The sequence below is a fragment of the Leptonychotes weddellii genome, chromosome 12 (genome assembly GCF_054177405.1).
Source record: "Leptonychotes weddellii isolate Sample4059 chromosome 12, ASM5417740v2, whole genome shotgun sequence".
NCBI classification, from domain to species: Eukaryota; Metazoa; Chordata; class Mammalia; order Carnivora; family Phocidae; genus Leptonychotes; species Leptonychotes weddellii.
Window position 1 is genome coordinate 10,867,147 of NC_138380.1, and position 20,212 is coordinate 10,887,358.

A 20,212-nucleotide genomic window follows, 5' to 3' on the forward strand; every position below is an offset into this window, starting at 1 on the left:
GAAAGGAGTGCTTGTGATTGGAAGAGTACTACTACTAACAATTGTACTTGTGGGGGTAGGTGTAGTGGTATTAGGAACAGTAGTATTAGGTGTAACGTCAATAGTACTTGTTGGGAAAGGTGTAGTGGTATTATGGCCAGTGGTACTAGTTGTAACTTCAGTAGCACTGGTTGAGAAAGCAGTGGTTGGCATAGGAAGAGTGGTACGAGTATAAGCAGAACTAGTGATAATAGTCTCAAAAGTGGTAGCCTTAGTAGTAATTGTAGAAGGACGTAGAGAACCTGTTGGGAAGGTACTTGTCATAGGTGTAGTAGAAACTATAGGGCCACCATATATCCAAGTAACCTCAGTTAGCTTTTCTAGGCTAATAATCTTGTCAGTCAGTTGAATAGTCAGCGTCTGCCAGAAAAGAAGAGAGAGTTCGTATTTGAGAACTTCTTAAACATCACATTTAAGTCATTTTCAAATTACAATTTAACAAAAATCAATGTATTCATTCTTTTCCAGCGAGTAATAAAAGGATATAAACATTCCTTTTCAGGTCACTGACTCCAGACAGATAAATAGGGGGATATGTTGTGTGCATGACCCCTGTGCTGGAAATCTGTGTCTTTCCACTTCATTAGGCCATACCACATTGCTTGCAAGTATTTGCAGCTTTGATTAAGCATTGATAACCAACACATAAAAATCTCTTCGCTTTGCCACTAGATTTTAACCTTCCTCAGGGCAATCGGGTTTCATGTCTTTACCATCCCCAACATGTAGTATTGTGCCTGGCATGTAATAGGCATCTGATATGCTACAAAGTTTCCTACAAAGAAGTTCTGCATCAGTCTTAACTAGAAGTAATTACTTGCAGAGGGTGGTCTTGAGCTCAATAGTCCAGGAAAAATGTGTTCAAGTAGAGAACTAGAAAGGACTAGAGAGAGAAAAGCTATCTGATTGTTCAGAGGGTCATCTTCCAAAATCCAAATATCAGCAGGGTGGGCACTCTTTCACTGCTTGGAAGACAGGAACTATATTTACCCATTTTCACTTCCCTAATTGACCCCCTACAGGTCACTGGATCATACTTAGGACAGGTCTAGTGTTCGAAAGTGGGATATTTTTCCCTCTGTGGTTACTCTTGGTAACTCTACTGGTAATTTGTCTTCCACATAGGTGGCTCCAAATGCAGACCCTGCTAGAAGGTCTAGCAGGGTCTGCTATTTATCACTCTGTTTTGTTAACCAAATAATTTTATCTCACATCACAGGTAGGACATATTCATTTTGATGATTACTACAGTTGACTGCCAATTTTCACCAACCTATAAGATCTATCAATTTGATCAGGGACATGAGTAATTTCAGGAAGGAGGGAGAAAATCTTCAACAATTTTAGGGGATCACACTTTCATTTTAGCCTCTGCCGCAGAAGCAAATAAGTTTTGTTATGTTAGCCTGAGAGACTAATCTCACTTAACACACTAAACCACTTCTGGGAAACACAGGGAAAAGATTCCACCAGACCATTGATCATTGATCCCTGGACTACATTGGGAAGACCACTGAAGCTACACATTTTACAATAGGATTCAACACTCCCAACTTTTCAGGAACATACTATTGCATGTATCTTTGTAACCTTTCAAATGTAAGCAAGTAAAAGAATGAAAATAAAAGTGGTGATAACTTTGCCGAATAATAAAATTAATTTATGATATAACATTCCTTTGAGACATACCTGATTATAAGGGTCACACTTGAAATTCTTCTCCACGATTTGCTGGTTGTCGTAGGTGAAAGTGACTTGTGTCACAGAAATAGAGCTTGTCCCCCAGATTTTAATATATCCAACTTTCAGTGGATTCGAGTCACTCAAATACTTATTGTGTACGGTCTGGATTTGCAATAGATTCTATAAAGAACGTTTAAAGAGAAAAAATACATAATACATCTGTTGAGAGACTGTATTTCACATTAAAGTATTAAGAAACCTCAAATTACTATTGTTGTGCCGGTTTGCTGTTTTATTCTTAAACACTTCATGAAGATACACTTCCTGAGTACCTGCTATGATGAACTTGATAATGCCAACATAATGAAAGTTATTTTATCTATATTGTTACTAATTCTTACAAGGATTTTGGAAAGTAAGTATCATTATCTTGGTTTTACAGATGAGGAAATTGAGGCTCTGGGAGTAAAGGGAGTAGCTGAATGACACAGATATGGTCGGAATCGTGATGTGCCTATGTGCCTAGCTCTGTATGAGTTAACACAGCATGAACACAGAATCCCGGCAAACAGCCCCTAGACTAAGGATAGTTCGCAATAAATATAGGACTGGATTAAATCATGAACTGTTTAAGTATCATCACAAGGGTTAAACTAATGTGAGGTAAGTCATGAAGTAGTATGTGATTAAGGCCTAAATGAAAATCATAGTGAATATTTGTTATGGATGGTAAGAGAAAGGAGAAATCACTATGGAATAGGGGGGGTCAAAAAAGGATTTAGGAAGGACATGGAACTTTAGGAAGCCTGGAAGGGTGGATGGATTTAGAAAGGTGAAATGAATGAGGAAGGGGCTGGAGGCAGGGTCATATGGAAGAAAATCATGCTATTTGAGTGCAAAAGCTATGGTAGCTCACACTGAGCAAATGAAATAAGACTGGTTAAGATGGATTAGGAAGATTTTATGCAATGAATCAAGGAGATAGTTGCAGTAGAGTAACACTATAAACTCCTTGACTCTCATGGCAACAGTAGAAAGAAAAAAGAAATCCGTTCAATTGGCTTTATGGAGAATATAATAAGGTTTGAGAATGCACAAGCAGAATCAAGGGAAAGTGAGGAAAAAGGGATATAACAAGTAAATAGGTGTGCTGAAGTTAGCGCTTATTGATTTGGGAGAGCCTACTGTTAAATTGCCTGAAATTCTGCAAGCCAGTCGATAGCTTGAAATTGGCTAAAATGGTGGAAATACTTACACCACAGGAATTAGCAAATGCTACAAATCAACTCCACACTCCTATTACCCCATACCAGCCAGCACGCCATTGATAATTACCCCGTGGAAAGTTAGAAGCTTTCTTTCATGTCAAGCCTCTGATCCTTAGAAAGAAATGCCATCAAATATCACATAGAAATAAGAATTCACTTATCACTTCTTTGGAATAAGAGAAGAATGCAATTTTAGAGTTAGGAAGTATTTAAGGGAAATGTAATGTTTTATAATAAAGAAACACAGATTAAACAGGGGAAGTGTGTTCCCTAGCTTAAATAACTAGTTAGTACAAACAGAACTAAAATCCAGGGCTTCTAAATCAACAGTTTCATTTAAAAAACATTTTGAGAGGAAAAATATGTAGTCTTCAATTCAACTTTTCTTAAATTAAGGAGAGAATTTACACATTTAATTAGTATACAAAGTCTTGCATTTAGTTTCAAAAAGGCAACTGCAGGATGGAGAGAGCATGATCTGACAATCATGTCTATGAGGATAATTTGAAAGTTTTAGTTGACCATGAGATTTATATGTGATACATGTGTTTAAAAAATTAACACAATGTGAGGCAGTAACAGTAAGAAAATAGAGAATAGCTAAAAAGAGGTCATAGTTGGGTAATGAACTGTTTATTGTTTTATGTCACTGATTTTTTTTTTTTAAGATTTTTATTTATTTATTTGACAGAGAGAGACACAGCGAGAGAGGGAACACAAGCAGGGGGAGTGGGAGAGGGAGAAACAGGCCTCCCGCCGAGCAGGGAGCCCGATGTGGGGCTCGATCCCAGGACCCTGGGATCATGACCTGAGCCGAAGGCAGACGCCTAATGACTGAGCCACCCAGGCGCCCCTGTCACTGATGTTTTGAGGTTGCCTGTTCTGCAGTATAAAGTTCATGCCGTCCTACAGAAGTATATGGCAAGCCACATATGTAATTTTAAATCTTCTTACAGCCACATTTTTTAAAAGTAAAAGGAAACAGGAGAAATTGATTTGAAAACACATTCTATTTAACCCAACATATTCAAAATAGTATTATTTTAACATGTATTCAATATATAAATATTAATGAGGTATTTTACAATCTTTCAAATATTTCAAATTAGGCTAGTCACATTTCCAGTGCTCAAAATTCACATGGGGTCCCTGGGTGGCTCAGTCAGTTAAGCATCCAACTCATAATTTCAGCTTAGGTCATGATCTCAGAGTCATGAGAGAGAGCCCCACATAGGCCTCCACACTGCACTGGGTATGGAACCTGCTTAAGATTCTCTCCCTCTGCCCTCCCCCCAACTCCACTTGCACTTGAACGTGCATGCACACTCCCTCTCTCTCTCTCTCTCTCTCTCTCTCAAAAAAAAAAAAAAAGTCACATGTGGCTAGTAGCTATCATACTGCATAATGCAGCTCTAAGATATTCTTTCAATCCTGGGTACCATGTTTTAAGAGGAATCTAGACTAATTGTGGTCCAAGCAGAATAATCAGATCTGTTTAAACACAAAACAGAGGAAGTGTGAAGTTAGCCAGCTGATGTGTAATTCCAAAAGAAGACAGAAAGTATATATAACAGACATCTTCAAATTACTGAAGCCCTGTTATGTAGAAAAGACAATAGATTTCTGTTATGCTCTTTCTTAAATGCAAAATTATAGAGAAGCAAATTCCAGGTTTGACATAGAATGATCCTCCTACTCTAATGAGAATGATATAGGTTATCTCTGGAGTCATTCAACATGCCTGGTAGATTGGTTGTCTTATTTTCTCCAGTTATTCACTCCTCCCTATTCATACCCTTTTTTTTTTTTTTTTAAAGCTTTTTTTATTTTTTATTTGAGAGAGAGAGAGAGAAACAGCATGAGAGGGGATAGGGTCAGAGGGAGAAGCAGGCTCCCCCCTGAGCTGGGAGCCCAATGTGGGACTCGATCCCGGGACTCCGGGATCATGACCTGAGCCGAAGGCAGTCGCTTAACCAACTGAGCCACCCAGGCGCCCTATTCATACCCTTTTCCATGTGATTTCGGCAATGCCCTCCCTCTCTGGATGGGGCATTCTATCCCACCTTTGTCTTTGGGCTTGGCCATCTGACTTTTCCTTGCTAATAGGATGTTAGTCAACTTGCTGCAAACTGGAGATTTGAAAAAGTGCTCAAGCATTTCCATTTCTGTTTTTGCCCTCTAACAGTCATAAAAAAGGTTCTGCCCAGAGCTGTCCATAAAGCAATCTTAGATCATATTAACATAAGGACCGGCTTGCGAAATTCCAGGCAATTTAAGAGTAGGCTTTCCCAGGGGCACCTGGGTGGCTCAATCATTAAGCATCTGCTTTCAGCTCAGGTCAGGATCCCAGGGTCCTGGGATCGAGCCCCGCATTGGGCCCCTTGCTCAGCAGGGAGCCTGTTTCTCCCTCTCCTATGTGTGTGTGCTTTCTCACTCTCTCTCTCTAATAAATAAATCTTTAAAAAAACAAAAACGAAAATAAAACCAAAATAGTAGGCTTTCCTAAATCAATAAGAGCTAACTCCAGCACAACCATTTACTACAAGTTATATCCTCTTTTCTTCATTTTCCCTTGATTCTGCTTGCAATCAGTCTCAAAATCTTGTTAATTTTCCATAATGCCAATTGAACATATTTCTTTTTCTCAGATAGTTGAAGAGCCAGCTGACAGGTGTGTGAGTGAGTACAGTCAGGATCATCCAAGCAGCCAAACAGTCCCATAACTGATTGCAAGCCAGCCAAGATCAGCCAGGTCCAGCTCAGATCATCTGAACACTACAAACTCATAGGCTAAATAATTTATTTAGTGTTTAAATTATTTATTTATTGTTACAGCTGCTGAAATTTTGAGGTTGTTTCTTATACACCATTGTTGTGCAATAGATAACTGATCTAGCATTATCCTGCAAAATATTTATCAGCCAGAAAATGATGTCTCATCCCCAGAAAACATGTCATACATTTAAAGACTCATTTTTTCACCAGCATTATATGAATTACAAGTTTCTTCTTATAAAACTGATGGTGTACTGGATAATTGTCAAAATAAGGACTGTTTCTTCCCGATATTAATGTCAACAGACCCAATTTATAAGTGTAAAGGGAGGAAGTTCCTCCTATTAAGATGTAGGATATTATTTTGATACAGTTAACTGATAATGTTTAATCTGTAGCTAACTGGGAATGGATTTATAAAAATTCAATAAAATACTCTTACCCGAGTTGCTATAAAGTTTGCCAAGAAATAGTTTCCATTTTCATAGGTATCTGTAAGCAAGAAAAAAGAATAAGCAATTACTCATTACTTCAACTATAGCAGATAATCTTGTATATAGTCAAAGGGGTCACAATTACTGATCAGGATAATCATGACCTCTCTGAGGAACATTAAGGATAGTAGCCAAGGGATTCTTTCACTCCAGGGTAGTATGGGGATGTACATATGGAAGAGGGTATTTCAAGTGAGGATCAAGTGGTTGTAAAACCAGAAAATTTTGGTTGAACTAAAGATAGATACCCCAGATGAGGAAATGTGGAGGCTACTGACTGGTTTCTTCTGTGCCAACCTAACAAGCACATAACCATGAGCGTTGACATGACTATGAAGACAAAGGCTCACAGCAGAGGAGAGTGGTTAGGAATTCAGGCTCAAGTCAGACTGATATGGATTCAAATCCCTGATCCTACAATTAATAGTTGTGCAAACTCCGGCAAATAACATTTTATCATCTGTAAAATGGAGATCGTAGCACCTAGCTTATGGTATGCTGCATGAGCAGAGTAAGTACTCAGAATGTATACTTCACTATCATAAGCAAAGTCATCATCATCTTCACCTTCATGATTCTTCTCTTAGATCATCCTATCATAGTGATCTAGTTCCCAAGCTCTCCTGCCTCTACATAACGTACTCCATCAATTCTTCCCCAGACCCTCTTGGCTCCTCTAGGCTCCAGTTATGCTCCAGAACACTCCATTCTGACAAACCCTTTACTTGGCTCTCTCTATAGCAAGCAATCACTACATCTTTTTAGTGCCATATTGTCTCAAAAAAAGGTAGCCTCTGCTTCTTATGTCTGTGGACCCAACTCATAATTCAATCCTACATCTCCTATATTTCAGTTCCTATGTTTCCTTTTTTCACTGAATCTGATCTTTTCAAAGTCACCAGTGACACAATATGTTAAATCTAAATATCTCTTCATTATATGCAGGTGTTTTAGACCTCTTTCCCCACACATCTCTTCCTTGAAATAATCCTTAGTAGATGTCTACTTTACTCATTCTTCTCATGTAGCTTCTATAATTCTTATTTCTTAAAAGTCCATTCCATTTCATGTTCTGTTCTTGCCCTTATCAACATTCCATCTCTTACCAATATTCCAACATATTCTCTCCTTGAGCCTATTAATCCTCTTTCTTTTCTATAAATTACCTCTACTCTTGAAGAAATAATTATAAAATGTATATTTTTTAAATTTAGCCTTGGCTAGAAAATGTAACCTAAGCATATACTTATAGACTCTTTTAGCAGTTTGAATGAAGAATTTCTAAAGAATGGAATTTTGTTAATAAGGTGATCTAAGATTATCCTTGAGCTAGCTATTAAATCTCCTTATATAAGGAAAAATTTAACAAATAGTTAAAAACCTACTAACAGAAAATTTAAGTTAAAGTTATACTTACACTGTGTCTTGGTGTTTTAAATTTTGAATTTCTAAGTCTGTTTGGTGAAAAGGAGCAAAGAGCTCCTCTGTGTAAAAGTTTAAAAAGTATCAAAATTTTAAAACTTTCAGGGACTATTGATTTTTTAACCTTGAGACTAAGACATTTATTGAAGGAAACTAAAATTTTATAGAAAAGTGTTTTCCCCTTAAATTTTTGAAATATATTGCTCATAGGGAGCTGATTTTTAACACCACACTAACTGTGGTGTTATTAACCCACCATGACACCAATCATCTAGTTCTAATTAGCTCAAGCTGTATAAAAGGACTCTAGATTCCCTTAAAACATTGGTTCTCAAACAGCAGTGATTTTGCTGGTGGGACTTTTGGCAATATCTAGAAAAACATTTGATTGTTACATCTTGGGGTTGGGGAGAGTGCTTCTGGCATTTGGGGGGTGTTGCTAAACATCTGGTAAATAACAGTCCAACCACCACCAGCAACAAAGAATTACCTAGCCCAAATTGTCAGTACTATCAATCATATGTCTGATAAGGGACTTGTATCTAGAAGATATAAAAACACTTACAATTCAATAATAAAAAGATAATCTAATGTAAAAATTGACACAGTTTGCGAATAGACATTTCTCCAAAGAAGATGTATGAATGGCCAGTAAGTACATGAAAAGATGTTCAATGCAATTAGTTATCAGGGAAACACAAATCAATCGAAGCTGCAATGGTATATTACTTCACACCCACTAGGATGACCACTCAAAGAGATGATAGTAAGTGTTGACAAGGATGTGGAGACACTGGGCCCCACATGCACCGCTGAAGGAATGTAAAGCGGTGCAGCCTCCTTATAAAATAATATGGGAGTTCCCATAAAAGTAAACATAGAGTTACTATATAAAGGGGAAATTCCACTCCCAGGTATGTACCTTAGAGAACTAAAAAAATATGTTTATACAAAAAACTTGTACACAAATGTTCATAGCATTTTTCCTAATAGTGAAAAAGTGGAAACAACCCAAACATCTCCTAGCTGAGAATTGGATATATAAAATGTGGTATATTCATACAATATCATACTATTCAGCCGTATGAAAGAAAGGAAGTACAAATACATGCTACAACTCAGTAGAACCTTAAAAATGTTATGCTAAGTGAAAGAAGGCAGTAATAAAAGGCCACATGTATTCCATTATGTGACTCCATATGATTCCATTCCTATGAAATGTTTAGCATACACAGTTGCATAGCGACAGAGTAGTAAACGCCTAGGGCTGCATCTCCTGGGGCTGGAGAGAATGGGGGCAGGGCACGGGAGGACTGAGGGGTGATATCTAAAAGGTGGAGGGCTTATTTTGGGGGTAAAGAAATTGTTCTAAAATTGTCTGTGTAATGGTTGCACAACTTGGCAAACATACTAAAACCAGTGAATTGTACACTTAAAATGGGTACATTACATGGTGTGTGAACTGTATCTCAATAAACTCGTTATCAAAAAAGTTAAAGTCAGGCCCAACAACTAACAACAACAAAAAGGCATTTATTTTTTACAAAAATATATATTAAAAAAACTTCCACCTGATTAATCTAAAAGATTAATCCAGTGTAGGCTTCTCACTCCTCTCTTCATCAGCATTTCTGTCATCATATCCATATTTGCAAATTGTGGGCCCCACCGGGAGACTCCACAGGCATCTCAAATTCCAAGGGTGCAAAATTAATCTCCTTATCTCTCATTGTTCTCTAACCTGACTTTACTATTGTCCATGTTCCATACCATGATAATGGAATTGCTTCCTGACCAATCACCCAGGCATGTAGTTGGCATGATCTGACAATGTAGTCTCCAGTCAACTTGGCAAGAGCTCACTGACGCAATACAGTGTTGAATACCTTGGCACAGCCACTAACCCCTTTGGCTACAATTTCTTGCTCACCAAAAAAATCCCTGATTAAAATCTCATCCTTCACCTAGATTTAATTTAAGGAAAATACGTACTTCCTAGTAGATGGGAACATTCTAGCTCATTAATAAATATAGTTCTTAAATTTAAAAATTGGCACGGTAGCTTATTATTTTCTTACAAGGTGTAAGGCTGCAAATCTCTTAAAACCTAGTTTGAGTGGCTGGTTAACCTCCTTTCTCTGACTTTTGGACTTTCTGTTGTCATATTAACCACACTGATGTAAATGTAGTATATCTTACCTAATAAATCTTATGTTAAAGGCTTATACTGGAATTTTATTTACCTTGCGTATTAATGATATATGCTACTCAGCATCCATGTGCCAGGAATTCTCTCTATATATGAAATCATTTTGTCTGCATAAAGAGATCTACGTGATAAGTAGAGTTTTGTAGATGTTAAAGATGACAAAGTGCTGACAAAGAGATGTTAAGCATCCTTCCAAAAGACATACAACCAGGAAATGACTGAAATGATATCTGAATCCAGAGCTACGGGACGCCACTTGCCACACACCTCTCCATGAAATTTACTTATTAGGTTGAACTTTACAGAAATAATCGGAGACTAAGTTGAACTTTGAAAAAAGTAATCAAATTCTTTCCTATCCCACTCTTAACCTGGTTCCACCTCTAAATGAGTGACCAAATCATTTGAAAAATAGCTCTTTTAAATACCATATTCAATGAGTACAGGGTTATAATGCATTATCTATACACTGAGAAGAGAAAATTAAAGTACCATCCGCAATATTATCAAAAACTTAGAAATACTTAGGATGTATTTGACAAAATATGTGTAAGACCCATGCACTGAAAATTATAAAATGCTCTGAGATAAAGAAGACCTAAGTAATTAAAAATGATAGACAGATGTCCCCAAACTGATTTATAGACTCAATGCAATAGCAGTCAAAATTCTAGCAAATTTTGTTAATTATTATTTGTTAAAATAATTTTGAATCTACCTCAGTTAATACATTGTGGTATTGGTATAAGTATAAACATAGAGATCCATGAAACAGAACAAATAATCCAAAAATAGAGTCTCAGCCATACAGGACCTCTTCATAGCTAATAAAGGTGTCAAGGTAATATCACAGGGGAAAAGATTCTGCTTTCAGGAAAGGTGCTGGATCAACTGGACAAACATGCTGGGGAACAAATGAACCTTGACCATTACATACATACAGAATTTAATACAAAATAGGCGACAGTCCTAAATGTAAAAGCTAAAACTCTAAAATTTCCAAAAATACAGGAGAGAAATCTCTGTAACCTTGGGTTAGGCCATGTGATGCTGTGACTTATAATAGGTATTTGGTCTTCATCCCATTTCTGCCACAGAGCTCTTAAAACCCTTGGAATTTCCTAAGCGATAAGAACTAAGTATCTTTTGTTATATTAACGAGGTGACTTATGGAAAGCACCTCAGGTTCCTGGCTGGTTGCCAGGACCAACCCTGTGATCTGAAGGCTGGAACTTCCAGCCCCACCCAGAGACCTCTGGAAGGGGATTGGGGCTGGAGGTTGACTCAATGGCCAATGGCCAATAACGTAGCCAATGATGCCAGTGTAATGAAGCTGCCATAAAAACCCAAAAGGATGGGGCTCATAGAGCTTCCAGATTGGTGAGCACGTGGAGGTTCAGGGAAAGTAGTATCCCTGGAGAGGGCATGGAAGCTCTGAGCCCCTTCCCACATACCTTGCCCTACGCATTTCTTCCACCTGGCTGTTCCTGGGTTATATTCTTCTATAATAGTCTGGTAATCTAATAAGTAAAATGTTTCTCTGAGTTCTGGGAGCTGCTCTAGCAAATTAATCAAACCTGAGCAGGCGGGTGTAGGAACTTCTGATTTATAGCCAGTTAGTGTGAGGTACAGGTAACAACCTGGACTTCGAACTGGTGTCTGAATCGCAAGGCGGGAACCTCCAATCTACAGTGGGTTATTCAGAAGCATGGGTGACAACCCAGCTTAGTATGAAGTGGGAAAGGGAGGAGGAGGCAATCCTGTGGGACTGAGCTCTTAACCTGTGGGATCCAATGCTATCTCCTGGTAGACAGTGTCAGAATTGAGTTGAATTGTAGGACACCTAGTGTCCCAGATTTACTTGTTGGTATGGGGAAACCCCCACACATGTTAGAATTGGTACCAGAATGCTTTTTAGACCAAGGCACAAAAAGCACAAATATAAAAGAAAAGCTTGGAAAAAAATGGAATTTTATCAAAATTAAAGTTTGTTTTTTGTAAGATACTATAAAGGAATTATATAGGCAAGTTACAGACAGGGAAATACAAATTATATCTGATAAAAGACTGGTATACATAACTCCTACAGGTCAATAAGGAAAAGACAACATAATAAAAAATAGGCAAAGGACTTGGACCAATACCTCAATAAGAAGCCATACAAATAGCCAATAAACATAAGATGTTCAGCATCAAGGAAATGCAAATTAAATCCATAATGAGATGCACTATGTACTACTAGAATAGTTAAAATTTTAAAAACTGACACTAACACCAAGTGTTAGTGAAGATGTGGGAAATTGGAACTCGAATTATTGCCGTTAGTAAGGAGAAACCGTATAGCCATTTTAGAAAATACTTGGGCAGTTTCTTCAAAAGTTAAACATACAATTATCTGACCCAGCCCAGCAATTTCACTTCCAGGTTTTTACCCAAGGGAAATGAAAACGTATGATCACAAAATGACTTATACTCAAATAATCATGGCAGGTTTATGCATAATGGTGAAAAACATAAAACAACTCAAATGTTCATCAACAAGTAAATGGATAAACAAATTAGGGTATATCCATACAATGGAATGTTATTCAGGAGTCAAAAGATAACAAGGAATCATGGATCACCACATCAAAAACTAATGATGTATTGTATGGTGACTAACATCACAAAATAAAATAAAATAAAATTTTAAAAAAGGTAATAAGCTACTTTTATATGCCACCAGATGGCAACACATTTTGCTACAAAAATAACTTTGCTAAGTGACAGAAGCTAAGCACAAAAGGATACGCACTGTATGATTCTATTTACGTCAAGCCTAGAAAAGACAAATCTCATCTAGAGTGACAGAAAGCAGATCAGTGGTTGTAAGAGCCTGAAGTCGGGGTTGGGAGTGGGGGGTAGTTCACTGAAAAGATATAGAAGGGGAAATTTGGAGTCATAAAAATATTCTAGATCTTGATTGTGGTGGTGGCAATATAAATGTATCTATTTGTCAAAATTTATTGAACTGTATACTTAGGATGGATATATTTTATTTGTATAAATACAACTCAATCAAGTTGATTAAAAAAGCAATAATTTCACTTCTAGGAATCTACCCTATGGAAATAATCTGAAACACAAACAAAGCTTAAAACTTGATGGTGTTTATAACAATGAAAACTGAAAACATCCTGTACCCTAGATTAGAGAGTAATTACAGAAAGTCAGATAAATTGTGGCGTATCCTCTCAGTGGGATATAGTAATCATAATGGTGTTTATAAGGAGTATACGATAACATCTAGACATATTTCTATCGTTATGCTAAGTGCAAAGAAACAGCACTCAGAAACAAAATATGTGGTATGTTTTAAGTGATATAAAAAATTAAGCATTTTCTTAAGTAACATGAAAGCAAAAGAATACAACAATAATATTGAGTTATTACTTTTTTCCAGTTTTCTGTCTTTAAAATATTTTCTTTAATGACAATATATTACCCTCATAATGAAGAAAATGAAAAGGAAGATATTACTAGTGAAAAACAAGCCATAATTTCAGAAACTGTGACACGTTACAAGATTACAATGTTCTAGTCAGCAATTAGTATTGGAAAATGAGTGTCGGTTGGTAACAACATGTCAGTATTTCTATAAAGATGTCTAAGGAAGAGGATGTTCTGATTATAGTGACAAACCCCAGTTATCTCAGGTAGCACTGTCATATCCCTAGATTGGGGAAAGTATACAAAGTAATATTTCACTGATGTAAGCATCTTTTTGAAAACGCTCAATTCCCTACTTCTGAGACACTAAGAAATTTTCTGAGCTCTAATTTGTCTCCTGAGTGAGCCTTCTTAGGAGGAACAGGCTGCCTGGTAATAGATGGCCGGCCCAAATAACAGAGCCAGGTCTGTGAACCACTGAGAATGAATGCATTGTCAGCCTGATACTTGCATCCACACTTTTATCAGAGCAAGGCAGTTAGTTATACAGAGATAGATCACCCCTGGCTGAACCCATAACATCATGTTGCTGAACCTACAAAGCTGGGGACCATATACTATTCTATAGTAATTACAATATAAGGAGCAAACAAAAATAGCAAAAATTCTCCCAACACCATCGTTTTATAACAGTAGCAGAAACAGGTTTAGAAATAGATTTTCAGGTTATGCAATTATAACCTGAGCTATGGTTTTTCTGCATGCTGTATGGAAACCCTGGAATGCTCATACTCACCAATGCTCTGTCCATCATCCCAGAATACCTGGCCTTCAGCTTTCCCATTGTTGTCCAATGCAACAATCAATCCCATATATTTTTGTCGACTAGGGGAAAAAAAGGAGTTATTTTTTTCTCTAGATAATAGGTTGTAAGAATGAAGGACAGTTTCTGTTGAAAATATTACTCATCCATAACAAAAAAAATTAATGCATTAAAAATATACATAAAAATGCACATAAAGTTTCTAAAAATAGGTAAATTAAAACGTATCTTCTTTATAAAAGAGCTTATTGCACACCCCTCAAGTATTAACGTTTCCTAGATGGTTTAAAACAGAATTTCATTTTTTAAAATTATACACAAAAATGTCTACTATATAATACATTAAAACATATAAATACCATTAAACTGAGATATACTTAGATATTTGTCTATGAAAATATATTTTGCAAAGAGAAATGGATTCCATCTCAAAGGATGTATGTGCAAACCAATTTTCATTAAGTATAGTCATATTTAAATTATTTTATGTAATGAAAGAAAATATTATATTGTTTGGAATTTTGAGGTGGTTTCTTTATAGTAGGGACTTATAAATAATTATGGTAAATAAATACCAAATATGTATAATCAATGTCCTTTGATTTGAATATACTTCAAAATATTTAATTTTTTAAAGATTTAACTTTTAATAATTAATACGAATTTGTTAGGCATGATCTTCTTGTGGATTAAAAATATAGACACTTAAAAAATCAAATAAACATACTTTACTTACATACGTATTATAAATAATATGATAAGATATGAATCCCTTAGGAAGAAAACCACCAAACAACCCTCTAGTAGCTTCCAGATTGCTATAGAATAAAATGCAAAGTATTTGGTCTGCCATTTACCCCCACCATGACCTGATCCTAGCCTGCTTGAATTTTATTTATTTCATCCCTCTTCCTATCTACTCTCCAATTAAACTGATTGGTTTACTATTCCCCAAACCAAACTCATTTTTCACCTCTAGCTCTTTAATGCTCCCAGAATATTTCTTTCCCTGTCTTCATATATTCAAATCCTGTTTATTATTCAAGACTCGGTTCAAAGCTCTCTTTCATGTGAAACCATGCTTTACACCATAAGGCTGAGTTAACTTCTCTCCTTTTGAATGGTTATAGTTCTTTTTATGTGTGTCTCTCTTGACATAACATGTTCCTTTTAATTTAGTATATATATACAAATATAAACATGCAAATATAAAATAAATATATGAGTATTTATATTTATATAAAATCTATCCTGAGTTGACCAATGTAGACCTGGAAATAAGTAATAAATCACCCTTGGATAGGCATCACCAATCAAGGAGCTCATTAATATTCCCAGCTTTTTTTTAATAGTGTGGAAAGAGGTAAATGCTACTGCCCTCAAGAAAATTTTTGCACCAGGGGTGATTGAGTGGCTCAGTCGATTAAGCCTTGGACTCTTGATTTTGGCTCAGGTCGTGATCTCAGGGTGGTGAGATCAAGCCCTCGTACTCGGTGCTCAGCATGGAGTATCCTCTCCCTCTGCCCCTTCCCCCCACACCCCACCCCCACACATGCTCTCTGTCTCTAAAAAAATAAAATAAAATAAAATAAAATAAAAATTAAAGAAAATTTTTGCCCCAGGCCTGGGACACAGAGCTACAGATAAAAGATCTCCCCAAGACTGACTTCATGAATGCATTCTCCCCCAGATCCCAGTTAGAAGGCACTTATGGAATTGCATCAATGAGAGGGTCTATAATTGGGCTTCTTTATCCACAGAGCCCTGGTTAGGGCAGACAGCGTCTGTGAGGATGCCTCATTATGACAAAGTGAGGCCATCAGTACCATCACTCCTCCTTACCTGGCGTGAGTGTTCATCGCAGGCTCTTGCCAAGGCAGGATGTAGCCTCCTCTGATATGAAGGTTGATGTGGTCAAGGGGAGCGCCCAGGATTTTCCACTCACCTGTCGACACACTGCCAGATTCCTAGGAGACAGAATATAAGCAAGAAAGGATGAAGATAAAGAGATGAAATGAATAGATGCACGCTTTAATACAAGTCTTTCTAAGGAAGCATGTTCGAAAGTCAGCAAGAAAGAGCAAGTAAAAGAAGAAAAAAATCTCTGATTTCAGTTTTGTTAAAAACTCTGGAAATCTAGTCTTTTCTCTGTATTCTCCAGAACAGGTGGGGGTGGGGGTGGGAGAGAAGTCAATGTGTTATGGGTGTTACATTTTACCTAATTATGCTTTTGTGGATACTTTTATTTAAGCAAACCTTGCTTGGCTGAAAGGCTGAAAATTATTGCCTTAGAAATTATGTGCCTCAAGGTCAAGAGAAAGTGCTGGCCACCCCTCTAGCCAGCAAGGACCAGTTTGATTCTTCACAAAATATTTGAGTTCTTACCGTGCTGTAGTCATACCAACGGCCCCTGGGAAAATAAGCACGGGTCTCAAAAGTGTTCTGAAACATAAAATTGACACATTATTATGTATATTCCAATAACTTAATTATTAAAATTCTTTCTGTAGAATTAAGATAACAATGGGAATTTTATTAATGATTTTAAGAGTTTGGGAAGTTCTAACATTTTTTTTAAGATTTTTAAAAATATTTTATTTATTTATTTGAGAGAAAGAGAGAGAGCACAGAGGGGGAGGCAGAGGGAGAAGCAGGCTCCCCGCTGAGCCAGGAGCCAGACATGGGGCTCAATCCCAGGACCCTAAGATCATGACCCAAGCCAAAGGCAGATGCTTAACCCACTGAGTCACCCAGGCACCCTGAGTTTGGGAAGTTTAATTGAAAAAGATATGATAAAATTCTTCAAACATAAAGAAAACTTAATTTTTTAAAAAGGTAAACTTTACTTCAAACATAAAGAAAACTTAATTTTTTAAAAAGGTAAACTTTACAACGATGCGGGGTAACAAGACACTAAAATGAGAAATCAGCTGGGGTTGTGAGGTTTTCACTAATGGGGATTTTGAAAAAAGGAAAAGGTCTCCCTTGTGTGTTCTAGAAAGGTGTTTGCTGGAAAACAGCGAGCAGGACAAGATGATCTTTAAAATGCCCTTCTTGTACTTGAGATTATGTGACTGAGGGCTTCTGATCTATGATGGAAAACTCACACTTTCCAGCACGGGGCTGATTAAGAGGGCAGGACCCAGCATGAACTGACAGTCTATATCCCATGTTTTGTTGTCATTCGTAAACCTTAAAAAAAAAAAAAAAAGTATGAAAACCCTACCAAAGTGTTAGGACTGTTGCAGAGGGCTCTCCCCCAGACATGGCCAGAACCTCTGCTTGGGGGAACTGGCTGCACTCACTCATGGAGAAGGGGTCGGACGACAGTGCTGCCCTCAACGTGAGCTTTATGCATCAAAGTGTAGAGGTAGGGCAGCAGGGTGTATCTGGTCTGAAGGACTTTTCTGGAGAACATCTCGAAGGTGGAATTCCAGGCCACAGGATCTTGTCTCTAAAGAGATAAAGGAACACGTGTCAGATATCTCTTTATGCCATCCTAACGCTATCAGAAAAAGGTCAGCAGACACATGTCCCATGTACCAGTTACACAGATCCCACCCTTCATTTCTATCCCATCCTTTCTCTTGCCCCTGCTGTCCAACTAAACTGGGGCTACTTGCTTCCCATTCTTTATCACAGACTCCTAAGTCCCCTGCACAGGGCTGGAGAGATGGGTCTCTCTGCAGCACTGATGGAGCTTGGATGGATTTGAGTAAAATAAAAATTCTCTAAGGAAAAGGAGCTTCTTCTAGTTTAGCCCCATAGGGAGCTACAAACCCTACTGTCCTCATAGGCATGTATTCCCCAAGACGTGAGCAAAAGGATATTCTTGAGGATTGCTTATAACTCTGGGGTTTTGAACTCTGTGGGTTTTCTATGAAATGGAGGTTCTGATTTTTATGATTTTTCCTCAACAAAGAAGTCTGCTACTTTTGAGGGTAATAAAGAAGTTGTGATTTGAGCACCAGCTGCCACCTCACCCTTGTCCCGATGGTGTTGTGGTTTCTGGAAAAAGGGTAAAAGGCCCCCAGTTGCATCCAGCGAACACACATCTCATATTCGGCATTTCCAAAGAAGCCACAAATATCCGCTCCTGTCTGAGAAGATGCAAAATCAGAACATGAGGTGGGACTTTTGTAGGTTGCAGACACGCTGGAATCCGACTGAGTAATTAATAATGGTCCCAATGTAACTTACATATGGTATTCCAAAGAGACTGAACTCCATCATGCCTGCAATGAGAAGACACGGCTGTGTTGGACAAAGTAGCCCTTTCAGAGGGTAGGTTTGCCCTGTCTCTTCCATATCCGATTTCGAAGCCCTGGGCCACCCATGATGAAAGTATCCAAATATGGGTAGAGACTACAACTCATACCCACAGAGAAGTCAGCGCCTGCTGCTTTCTCTGCCCATGTGGATGATACGTAGACATAACCAATATGGCCGCGGGCATCCAACCCAGTCCCCTCCCTGCCAGCAGAGGCCCCTGGGAGGAAGCCCACACACCAATGATCGATTTCCTCAGCTGGTCCCACGCAGCCATGTTGTCACCCAGCCAGTGGCCTCCCCAGCGGCCAGAAGACGGGAATGTGGAGCGGGTGATGATGACCCCTCGCTGTCCCGTCACCTCCTGCACAGCTCTGGTTGGAAGGGAACAAGGAGGTGAATTGGGGGTGAATTCGAAGATGGACAGCCGTGGGGCTTCATTACAGAGAGCCGCACCAGTCTGGAGTATGAGGTGGCAATGGTTTTCCATTTGGAGCCAGAAAGCGTCTTCCCTGGAAGCATCTACTATTTAAAGGTGATGCTAAGAGTCACAGCAGGACAACTGGAGATCCATCATCCCCTAAATGTGGATTTCCTTTCTTAAAAAAAAAAAATTGAATTAACTAGTTGCCTACATAGAGGTGGCAGGAAGGAGTGGGGTGAGGTGTGAGACAGGTGTTTACGGAACAATTACTCGAACCAGGTATCAGCTTGGTCGCTCCCATGTCTACTGCCTCACAACCTCCTGAGAAGGTTTCCTTGGCCTCCTTTTACTGTTATAAAACTGAGGCTCAGAGAAATTAGACAATTTGTCAGAGGACATTTAAAGACCAAGGAGGCAAAGCCAGGATCCAAATAAAAGTATATATGACTAGAGCTCTTTGGTAATACTCTCTCTCTGTGCTACTCCTCACAAAGTGGGATAAATCTGGCACACAAGGACAAATATACACAAAAGGTGTTCAAATATCTGGCTACGGAAGGCGGGTCTTCTGCCTGCAGTCTCAGTAAGAAAATAAAAACAATTGTGTGAGAGGAAAATCAATGGAACAAAAAGAGAAAGGCTATTAACAGATCCGAGTACATAATGCAATCCACATATTTGCTGAAGAAAGCATTACAAATCAATAGACACAGATGAATTATTCAGTAAATGATGTCAGGAAAACTACTGGGGTAAAGATTAATCCATTAGGTCACTTCCAATATTTCACACCAACATAAACCCCCACGTGGATGGACACACCCCCCCACATACCCCTGCCCTCCACACACACATGTCTGAGAGATAATGAAGGCCTGAAATAAGGCAGGGATAGAGAGGAAGGGTAGATGTGAGTGATGCAAAGAGCTTTGTCACTGACCATTGCAGAACTCTAAAAATTAACCAGCTCTAGAAAGAAATGACTAATGTCTATCCAAGAAAAACCGCTAAATCTTGGCAGGACAGCGCGGTGTGTGGGATTTGAACTTGGGGCTGTTCTCAGCTGACCCCATCCCTAGTTCAGTGGCTCCAAAAGCCAGCAGCCCTGCAGCAGCCTCAGAGGTCTGACCTCTCTGGGGGCTCTGTGGAAAGCACCAGCCCCCGAGCATAATTAACACTTCTGTTCTAGCATCCAGCCCCCTGGAAAATCTCTATTCCCAAGGTGTTGTGGCCATTTGATTGGACTCAGAGCTCAACTCAGCAGGGGAAAACAAATTCTCAAGCCAGGGAATTACCAAAACAATAACAATTTTCTGGCACCATCATAGGTATTCAGACTGGGGTTCAGTTGGGACAAACAAAGCTCAGCTGGTCTTA

The 20,212-nt window shown here is 38.3% G+C and overlaps 1 protein-coding gene across 1 annotated transcript in view; it reads right to left on the reverse strand.

Moving 5' to 3' along the window:
• The window catches only part of MGAM2 (maltase-glucoamylase 2 (putative)), an 82,705-nt gene that overhangs the window by 2,881 nt on the left and 59,612 nt on the right, over nt 1-20,212 (reverse strand). Inside the window, 11 exon segments of the mRNA XM_081799970.1 lie at nt 1-399; nt 1,729-1,902; nt 6,208-6,257; nt 14,116-14,204; nt 15,985-16,109; nt 16,528-16,584; nt 17,250-17,334; nt 17,448-17,596; nt 18,126-18,242; nt 18,343-18,377; nt 18,652-18,785. The exon segment at nt 1-399 is cut by the window's left edge and continues 3 nt beyond it. Coding sequence (XP_081656096.1) covers nt 1-399; nt 1,729-1,902; nt 6,208-6,257; nt 14,116-14,204; nt 15,985-16,109; nt 16,528-16,584; nt 17,250-17,334; nt 17,448-17,596; nt 18,126-18,242; nt 18,343-18,377; nt 18,652-18,785 — 1,414 coding nt within the window.